The 10344-nt window shown below is 37.8% G+C and overlaps 2 protein-coding genes across 2 annotated transcripts in view; one reads left to right on the plus strand and one right to left on the minus strand.

The window, feature by feature from the left end:
* The window catches only part of LOC107095045 (calcium/calmodulin-dependent protein kinase type 1D-like), a 59722-nt gene extending 56584 nt beyond the window's left edge, over window positions 1–3138 (plus strand). Inside the window, exon 10 of the mRNA XM_015391006.1 lies at window positions 1241–3138. Coding sequence (XP_015246492.1) covers window positions 1241–1389 — 149 coding nt within the window. The 3' untranslated portion in view covers window positions 1390–3138. The remainder of the gene's footprint in view (window positions 1–1240) is intronic.
* Window positions 3139–3541: 403 nt separating this feature from the next.
* On the minus strand, window positions 3542–8609 carry LOC107095034 (unique cartilage matrix-associated protein-like). Its single transcript, XM_015390995.1, has 5 exons — window positions 8452–8609; window positions 8272–8334; window positions 8091–8186; window positions 4885–4983; window positions 3542–4801 (listed from the first exon to the last, which is right to left on the minus strand). Exons 1-5 carry the CDS (start codon window positions 8507–8509, stop codon window positions 4704–4706), a joined length of 414 nt encoding a protein of 137 aa, XP_015246481.1. The 5' UTR covers window positions 8510–8609; the 3' UTR covers window positions 3542–4703.
* Between the last annotated feature and the right edge of the window lie 1735 nt (window positions 8610–10344).

Raw genomic sequence — 10344 nt, forward strand, 5'->3', positions numbered from 1 at the left:
ATGCCAAAAAGAGCCCAACAGATTTTACTTTCACAAGTATAACAGTACGGCAATTGCCATACTGCTCCACTTGTTTCATGCATATAAATTTCTTTATTATAATTATGCAGGGAGTTTTACAGTTTATATGGACACTGCAATGTAAATAGAGCAGAAAAACAGAAGAAAAAAAGGAAAAAAGATTAAAAAAAGAGAAAATATGAAAGAAGGAAGAGATAGAAAGAAGACAATGACAAAACATTTTCAGTCTGCTTCATCACCTGTAACCAGATGAAAAAAGAACAGCACAACCGAAATACATGGTACGAGACATACAATGAAGCAACACCTTGAAACTATCGCTAAAGTAATATTATTAAGTCTGACACTCTGTGTTACCTGAAGATATGAATCCCTTTACATTTGTAGGAAAAATAGGCTTTAAACTACCTCCATGGGTGTGCGTCCTTTTAGCCATGTAAAAAAAAAAATTTAAGGTCAGATCGCAATACGCTTCAAAAAACACCAAAAAGTAAGTAATTAAATTGTTTTATTGTACAAGACTACAGGGATACATGTCCATTGAGGTAGATAAAGTTTATTTTTTTGTACAAAACTAAAGGGATAAACTGAACAGGTATTGACTATGGGTATGCTCATCTGACAGAATGCTGGTGGAAAATCAAAGATCAAGTAAATAAGCTGAATATAAAATAAATATATATAATTTTATGTTTAGGAGTTAAAAAGAAAAAAAAAAAGAAACTTTGTTGACAAAACAGTAAATATTAAAACTCTTAAAAGCAAATTGTATAGTTTATAGTTCTCTACATTGGGAATACATCCTGTATGCTGCTTACACCTTCTTTTCCGCGTTCCGTAAAAATTCAAAAAAAAAAAGATTTCCAAGATTTGAAGACGTTTCGCTACCTCTCCAGGAAGCTTTCTCAATTCAAATGTCTGGATCCGCAGTGAGTTTGAGTCTTCTTTTCTGCGAAACACGGCGGTGGCAGCAGAATGCTGTGGGGATTTGTTTCTTGCACATAAAAAAGTAGCTAAACCCAAACCGTAATGCAGAACTAAAAGTAGCCACAGCCCTGCTAAAGAATACCTTCTGGCATTCCTGAATCAATAGGGGAAATAAAACCCTCTGCTTGGGGAAATTAATCATTACAGGACAATTTAAGAAACCAGAAATAAACTGTTAATTAAAGTCAGAAGAATTGATTTTTGTTCCTAATTCATGCAATGTCCCTCACAGGTCCTCCCATAGCTCCTCTTCCATCTGTTGTTAAAGTGCACAACAAGGACTCAGATGTTCCTGTAGCCCTGGAGGATCCCCAGGTGGCGGCTGAACCGGCTCGGCCGCGCCCCTCCACCGTCACGGTCATCCACACTGGGACTAAATGACGCCAGGTTCCGCGGGAGGTGAGCTGGGAGACCACCGAGCTTTGAGACCACAGCTGGAGGTCTCACGACGCGACGTGGTTGCCCAGTTTGCCCATCCCGCTGCCTCCCATCTGTTAATGCCAATCCTTGGGGGAGGAATTTAAGGAGCGTTGGCTCAGCCTCATTTAGCACGGCTCAGTGCGTCACCCACCGCTTCCCTTCACATCGTTACACAGACCCGGAGGTTCAGAGGAAGGGAAGACTCACCTGAAGCTGCTGTTGTGTGGAGACGAACGGTTTTGTCTGGCAGACGGACCAGGCGGCCGCTGTGGGTGGAACAGGACTAAGCTGAACTGAACCCTCTAGAAGCCGCCGCTTGTCTCGATCGTAAAAGGTTGTTCCTCTAAATGCCTTGTGTAAATATCCTTCCTGGATCCGTTCTGTAGAGTCATGTTATGCAGGTGAAACGTAAAGCTTCAAGCTGTGGTTAATACTCGTGCCATCATCTGCACTTTGAACTTCCTGCAGTTATGGGGGGGCCCCCCCCGTCCAACCCGCTGTGGTGTTCGCTGTGACGGCTCACGGCATCATAACTTCCAACAGTACGCTGTCAGTGTTGTGTCTTTGTTTCTTTAGTATGCTACCAATCAGAGCAGGACAACGTGCATCGGTTACGGCTGTGATCATAGAGGGAGAGCGTGCAAACGATTGATCATCAATTGGAATATTTATTTTCTTATGACTTTTTGTAAGAATATAATTTGCTGAGATGTGTAAATGTTTATTAAAACTGGACTTGCAGTTATTGCCACATTAGCACCATATCTAATAGATGTGACTTTTTAAGTGTTGTTTTACTCAACAGGTTTTGATGTGACTGTAAGGTCCTCTTTTGTCCACAGGAGGGCGCTTTATGAGTTCTCAGGGATCTGCAGGGATGTGCTTGAATCTAACCAAACGCCTCTGTGCGATCAATCACAACTGACTCGTCCAACGTATTAAAAAAGATTATATATGTTAAAAAAAATAAAAAAGAAACACCCAAATACAGCTTTTTGTCCCCTTGTGCCACAGGGATAGATGTTTACTTCCTGACACTATGTTTCTTATTGGTAAACCTTGAATAAATGTGGAGAACTACCAGTTATTCTGACTGCAATGACGTACAGATGTGACGGTATTCTGGTTAAGCTTCAGAGTCAGATGAGTGTACAGTGGTGAAGTTGAAGTATCGTGCTCTGCTTCCGCTCCTGAAGTGGTTGTTCTGAGAACAGTTCAGCCCTTCTGTGTTTAATCACTGTGCTTTCATACCAGCCTGTTGAATTTAGCAGAAACTATTTTTTTTTTTCTTCCCCCTCCTGCTCTGTCGCTCTCTAAAGACTGGTCTCTCACAGAGAAAAAAAAGGGGTCTATCTTTATATTTTCTCTGTGCTTTCTCTGACTTAACTTTTAATCGCTCAACATGAATGTGAAATTTCAAGATTAAAAAAAAAAAAAATGTAGAAAAGAAACAAGTGCATGGCCATTATCTAAGGTTTTCTAACTTTTAATCATCGACAAACGTGGTGAATATCAAAGATTTTGGAAGTCTGCTTACTGTAAATACAAAAAAAACTCTACAACATTCAAAAGTCTTTTGTGTTTATTTTTTAATATGTTGCATAGACTTTCACAATAAAGCAAAAGCAAAGCAGTGAAAGCTTTTAAGTTGACATAAAGGAGTATATTGCAGAATTGTAATCTATAGCTAAGTCGGGGGAGGTTATTCTGAGTTATACGTAGGATATATGAAGTATAAAATCCCCTTTAAACATTGTATAATAAGTTATTTCAGATGTTTTTCCACCTTTAATAAGAATTCTGTCCTTTAGAACTCAGCTGGAGACAAAACAACTATGAATTAATACCCATGTGACGTGCATTGTGAAGCACAGTGGTGGCAGTGTCATGTTTTGTTTTTTTGTTTAGTTTTTAGCCAAAGTATATTTCCAAATATGAGTAGGGTAGTGGCGGCCTAGTGGTTAGGGCATTGGGCTTTGAATCCTGAGTTTGTGAGTTCGATCTCCCACAGACTGCCACACTGGGTCCCTGAGCAAGACCCTTAACCCCACACTGCTCCACAAGGGGATGGGTTAAATGCAGAGAAGTAATTTCCCACTGGGATTATTAGAGTATATAAAATACAAAAAAAAAAAAAGATATTAATCCACTCATCTACTGCCCCCTCAACAACCACAGTATTTAATCTTTATTTATTTTTCCAACAGATGGAAAAAGCTCTGAAATGATTTTAAAGCTCTCGTTTTAATATGAAAAAATCCTACCATTTTAACAGCAATGTGTTTTCTAATATCCGCTGTGTTTTATGCTCTTTAAAGGAAAGTAAGCTACAATTTGCACACAACTGAAAGGCAAATACAGTGGAGCTTTTTAACAGATATGACGCATTCATACAATAAAGTAAAAGCTTAAACTATGTGCTAAAAAAGAGAACTGAGGCAACAGAGGCACGATTTGCTAGTTTAGAATAACTTTCAGCTTTACGTTTAATGTAAACTATGCTACAGAGTACGGAGTATTAAAGGAATAGTTGAGGATGTTCTTTATCCGGCTGGATCATCAACTGGTCCTTTTCAACAGGGGGTGCACGAGGAGAAACGGGCTAGTGCACGCTCTCGCACGCGTTTAATAGACGGTTCCTCTCAGGAGCATGTACAGGGTTGTGCATGTGCATTTTTTTTTAAAGAGGAGAGGGCGGGTCTTTTAAAAATATTGCAAAAATCCTCCAATATACCTTTAACCCCTGCCATTAGCTGAGAAAAATAACATAATCCTGTTTGTATATTATACTATGCAATCATTTGTGTAAAACACTTGATTCATGCTAATAAGATGCCTAAAATGTCATCTGGAGGCATGAAGGTGGTAGTGTCATGGTTTAGAGTCCAATACCATGATAAATAAATGATAAGATATTTATGGATAGGTTTATTTTACTGTCATAGATCAAATTTGAACACAGTTAAAAATACTATTAATTCAAATTAATTTGGGTTTTACTCTTTTGAATACTTTCTGGCATTATTAAACAATCTGATTAATATCTAACATATTTGATAATACAAATATCTATATTAATGGTCCGATCTGGTTTGATCAATCCTTACATGAATATAATTAAACTGTAAAAGGAAAACTGCATTTAAAACTGGAGAAGACGTTTGTTTCATATCCTCAGACTAATACAATTCATGTTTTCAGGAGAGCAAAGCATATTTACTGAAGCTTTATTTCTCCAGGTTTGGCAGCTGTTGAGGTCTCTTCCTGTTCGGTTCTCAGACAGTGTGACGGTTGTACTCATAGGGCGGACTCATCCCATCATGGTGGAACTCCCTCCACTGCTCGGTGCTCTCTCTTGTTCTCTCATTTTGCTCTGAAGAGATCAGGATAAGAAAGATAAGCTGAAAAAAATGTCTAAATTCCCCATTTTTCCTCTTTTCTGCAGGCTTCACATACCATCATTATCCTCCTCAGCGTAGCTCTCAAATTTACTCCTCTTGTCCTCATGAAACTCCCTCCTTCGCTCGTCTGCAGCCAAAACTTGCATTTGCTCAGCTGCAAACACATCATGGAAGAAATTAACCAAATAGGCAGTTGGGCTGCACGGTGGTGCAGTTTGTAGCACTGTTGCCTTGCAGAAAGAAGGTTCTGGGTTTGGTTCCTGGCCTGGCGTCTTTCAGCATGGAGTTTGCATGTTCTCTCCTTGCATGTATGGGTTATCTCTGGGTACTCCACAGTCCAAAATCATGACAGGTTAAATGTTACCTGTATTTTAGATTCAAGGGCTGTGTCGTTTTTTTTTTTTTTTTAGTAACAGCCTGTTGTTCAATGAGACAAGGTGCAAAAGCATATTTTTTTCTTTTTCAAATAAGACAAAGCATCAGATTAAATGCGACTTTTAGGAAATTCTTCTCTGTGAAGGATGTCAAAGGGAAACATTTCCCTCAGAAATACAACAAATTAATGTTGCAAAAGTTCACAGGCATGTACAGTAGGTGCCTCAGGAGGTGGAACCACATTTAATGCTTACCGCAAATCTTATTTTCATGGAAAAAAATAGTAAAAATAAATAAACAAATTAAACAAAAGTTGTAGTCCTAGAAGATACACTGGAACCACAGCAAATATGCTCTGAACATTTGAGATCAAATGTTACATTTTTGATCTGCTGAAGGGGAAATTAAGCTGTTTAGTGTTGATAGAGTTGAATACAAATTCATTTCACATGTTTACTAGACTTGAATTTTTAAATTAATTATTAGACTTTTAATTATTCTATTCTCATTAAGCTAATATGCACTGATTTGTGTTTTAAAATGGCCGTTAGATGCTTTGAATTTTCTGATTGTAACAAAATTGGAAAATAGTAAAGAAGGGGATGATCTCTGTACATTTACATGCAGGGTGATGTTTTCAGGCCATTTTAATGTTAATTATGACAATTTATGACAATAAATAAGATGATTAAAAATTTACTTATTTTTTTCAATATTATCTAGTCAAATAAAGTTAGGATTGTGAAAAAGAAACCCAACTATTGTTAATGTACTTCAGTAACTGTAAATTATCCTATTATAACACTGGAAAAAAATCGAAATCTAAATAAGTCAATTTATTCTTAACATAAGTGAATTTGTTCTTGAATTGAGGAGATGAAAGAGTCATTTTGCCAATGGAACAAGACAATTTAGATTTAAAATAAGAAAACACAATTGGATTGTTTTATTTCTAGGGCATATTATCAAATTATCTTATTTTAAGATTGAAAATACTCATTCCATTGGCAAAGTATCTAATTTACCTACTCAAATCAAGGGTAAATACACTTAATTTAAGAAATTTTTACTTATTTCTATAATTTTTCCAGTGAAAATACATTATTTTATTATTTTTTGTTAAGCTTTTTGATTTGCCTATAGTTATTGGATCTAGACTGATATAGGTCTATTAATTAATCACCCATATTTTATTTTAGAGAAGGTCCTGATTGTTAGTTTTTGGATCTTTTTTTCTTTTTCACCTAATCAGGTTCTATTAAACCTTTTCCTGTTTTTTTCTGTTTTATATTGAATCCTATTTGTTGATGTCTAAAGTTAAATTGTCAAAAAGGAAAATAGAGGAAACCTTTTCTTTTTTTTTCACAGGATTGTATTTCCGTCTGTCGGTGTAACTTCCACACCGTCTGCGATATCAGTAAAGACATCGGCTTTGAGTTTAGGATTGCAGCGCCAACCTTTTCAAAGAAAGGTCACGACCCCTGACCTGCTCAGACTTCAGTGCTCACATTTGTGCTTTCACTGGGAGCTGCAGCACATTCAGAGATGTCAGATAGAAATAAATCAGAACATTTACAGATTTAGGCTTTTATCATCAATAATATAATTAGTATTAATGTTTTTTTTTTTTTTATGGAATGCAGTAAAGATTTTAAAAGCCTGTTTGTCTCTAAGCAGCCTGTTTGTTTCGTCTATATAATATTTTTCTGACCCCTCTCTGCTAACATGGCTGCACATTCCTCATACGTCTCCCACCTACCCACTCAGAACTCTCCGTTCCCAGCTTTGCTTTTCTTGCTCTTTAACCTGCAGAAAATTTCACCTTGTTGGCAGAAGCACAACATGTTACACAGCATCAATCCCTGCCCTATCCTGCAACCGTCAATCACTATACAGTGAGTGGCTGCTTGTAGTGGTGTGGCTCTGGGAGCACCATGCTGTCCTGTGACTCCTGCTGCAGCAGACGAACACTTCTATGGTCTGCAGTCGGTCAAAGTCCAGAAAATAGGGTCCGAAACGGGCAGAACATCGCAAGCATCACACTGCAAAAAACATCTAGAATTAAGTAAAAGATGTCTTAAATTAAGTGTATTTACCCTTAATTTGAGCAGCCAAATAAGATGATCTGCCAATGGAATGAGTATTTTTACTCCTAAAATAAGATAATTAGATAATATACACTTGAAATAAGAAAAAGCAATATTCTTTTTTCTTATTTTAAATGTAAATTGTCTTGTTCCATTGGCAAAGTGTCTCACTTACCTCCTCAATTCATGAAAAAATGCACTTAATTTGAGCAAAAATTACTTATTTAGATTTCCATTTTTTGCATTGCACAGGAGCCTGTTTCTTATATTACTAGAGATTTAAATCAATATCTAAATTTATTATGAGTTGATGATTTCTCCTCTCTTCTTAGAAATTAAGCAAAATATCAGACATACCTTTACGTTAAGTTTCAGGTCTTATGGATGCTGCAGATATTTTCTTTTTGCATAATATCTAATATTCCTAATTCACCCCAAAATGTGCATCTAATGCACAAAGCATACAGTATATTGTAGTTCAGTATGCAAAGGATTCTGATATGTTGAGAACAGTATAGCCCAGTGGTTATTGCACACATTTCAAGATATAATGAATGTTTTTAAGAGTAAAAATTTGTGTTTAGAAAACGTTCTAGTGCAGGACTTTTATCTGGTCTCTAAACTGCATTGAATTTAGAATATATTTAACTGGGTAAACAGTTGTGCAGGTTTGAGTTCCTCCCCTGTAAAGCTGTTCTTCTTCATGGTAACACACAGATTGCCACCTTAACCACTTGAACGCAGTAACAGCCACAGCATCTCTGATCAAACCACATCGTTCAATCCTCCATAAACTCACCGTTGATCTCATGCTGGGATTTTATGCCCCGTTTGCTGCGTTTTCTGAAGAAACTGGAGGCATCGGTTTCTTTCATGAAGATCCCCCTCAGCGGACCTGTGGGGGGAGCAGGTTGGGTTTATTTTTTAGAGCTGAGGGATAAAACAATATGATGCACAGCAGTTAAATATGTGCTCCACACCTGCTGGACTTTTTACACTTCCTGTGTTGCTGCCCACAGCTGCAGATTCAGCCTCGGGAGACACTGAGTTTGGAGACAAAAATGAGAAAAGTAAAATCAAAAACAAAGAGTGCAGTACTTAAAACAGTTAATAGTACATAACATTTCATATATAGATGCATATGAAAGCATTAGACTCACAGTTCAATGCAAGCAGCACTGCAAGGAGAGTCAGGAGCGTTGCAAACGTCCAGGACATTTTTAACTCGTTGTCTGATGTGTTCAGTGAAACCAGCGGTGAAAGAAAAGCAGGAGGGACCGAGATGAGTGAGGCATGGATTAGAGGTGGGCAGGAGAGCCGGGAGCAACCCTGAGTACTCATCAGGGGTGGGAGAGAGGGACTTTCAGGTCTGAGAATAAAAACAGCAGACCAGAAATCACCTGAAGGATTATTTTTTCATCATACACCATTTTATTCTTTTTTTTGTCGTTTAACAGAGAATGCTAAAGTGAGAAGCCTTTAATAGGTTTTGTTTTTAGGATTGCCTTGTGTTTCATTACACACTGCAGCTAAGATTAATTTGAAGGTGGACTATTGGTCAGAGATGGATACAAACCCAGTTCTAATGGTGTGAAGTATTAGTAGAAACACATGGACAGGGTTCAAGAAAAATATTGATCTTCCCGGAGGAAAAGTGACAGAAAACAGCTGAGCTGCAGAACTAATTTCCAGCCAAACCTCTCATATCCAAACAAATCAGAGTTTATTAGGGGGGGGGCTTCATACGGGGCCCCCGCTCCCTCTGCCCGGCAGAACTGAGTCTGAGCGTCAGCAGCCCTGTGTTTGCTGTCCTTTTTTCCCCCAACCTGGATCCTGGCTGCTTCCCAGAACACAGTGAATGTCTTAATGTTTGTGAGAAATTTGAAGGTGGTGGTATTTCGGCTTACGGGGATGTGAGAGGAAATTGGAGGGAGGGTTTGAGAAGGTGAGACAGCAGAGGCAATGTTTCACTCAGTTCGCTGTGAAAGCTATAGAAAAACAGGATTCTGCTTTGCACAAATGAAGCATCACTTTTTACTCAGATAGGCATATCTAGATCAATCTGTCTAATTTATCTACTTGCCTAATAAATTCCAGGGTTGCATTGCCTAATGCATATCTCCAGAATTTGATAAGAACACCTAGAATAGGTCACAGAACAACTCGGAGATGCCCAGGACAAAGACAAGCTTCTTTAAGAGGGAGGTAGCAAATGGAATCCATGCATGATGAAAATGTGACTTTAAAGGCATTGTTTCTGCAAGGGATCAGAGCCAAAAATCAAAAACCTCTTCACTCTGCAGCCACTGTGCTTCTGACTTGAACCCCAGCAGCTTCAGCAGATGGCTGCTCACACCGAGCCTGGATCTGCTGGAGGTTTCTTCCAGTTCAAAGGGAGTTTTTCCTCTCCACTGTCGCTACAAGCATGCTTCGTGTGAGGGATTGCCTTCGAGTCAATGAGTCGATGCAATCAGCTGGTTTTCCTTAGATAGAAAACTTTGAATCAATTTAACTGGATGATCTGGTTGAACTGTAAAGAGATGACATGTGTTGTGAATTGACGCTATAGAAATAAAGTGAATAGAATTTAATTGGTTCTAACACTATTGACTTAATTTATCCATATGTAACATCCATGTGCCAGGATGCAATTTTACATTGGTGGTAATCATGTTTTTTTATTATGTAACTTATTTCTTTGTGATTATTTTCTTTATTCCACATAATGTAAGTGAATTATACAGGTAAGTAGGACAATGTCTGCAGATCATATCAGCCCACCTATTGTTTATGTACCATACCAACTTTATTTATGAAGCACTTTATGCACCGGACAGGACCAAAGTGCTGTACACAATCATAAAATACAATAAAATTATAAAATAGGAAAAAGAACGAGTGTAGAATACTTAAAAACAGAATAAAACACAGTAAAACCTCTCAAATTGTGCCAAAAGCCAAGGAAAAAAGATGAGTCTTAAGAAGGGAATTAAAAACAGCAAGAGAAGAGGCCTGTCTTATGCTCAGAGGCTGATTATTCCATAGCTTAGGAG

The sequence above is a fragment of the Cyprinodon variegatus genome, unplaced genomic scaffold (genome assembly GCF_000732505.1).
Source record: "Cyprinodon variegatus isolate N-32 unplaced genomic scaffold, C_variegatus-1.0 Scaffold521, whole genome shotgun sequence".
In the NCBI taxonomy this organism is placed as follows: domain Eukaryota; kingdom Metazoa; phylum Chordata; class Actinopteri; order Cyprinodontiformes; family Cyprinodontidae; genus Cyprinodon; species Cyprinodon variegatus.

What these genes read in the sequence shown, in the direction of transcription:
- LOC107095034 (XM_015390995.1), bottom strand. Translation starts at nt 8,509, where the DNA reads ATGTCCTGGACGTTTGCAACGCTCCTGACTCTCCTTGCAGTGCTGCTT. An exon ending in AAGTGTAAAAAGTCCAGCAG is followed by an intron (nt 8,187 to 8,271) that starts GTGTGGAGCACA and finishes CTCCCCCCACAG; the next exon opens with GTCCGCTGAGGGGGATCTTC. An exon ending in ATCCCAGCATGAGATCAACG is followed by an intron (nt 4,984 to 8,090) that starts GTGAGTTTATGG and finishes ATGTGTTTGCAG; the next exon opens with CTGAGCAAATGCAAGTTTTG.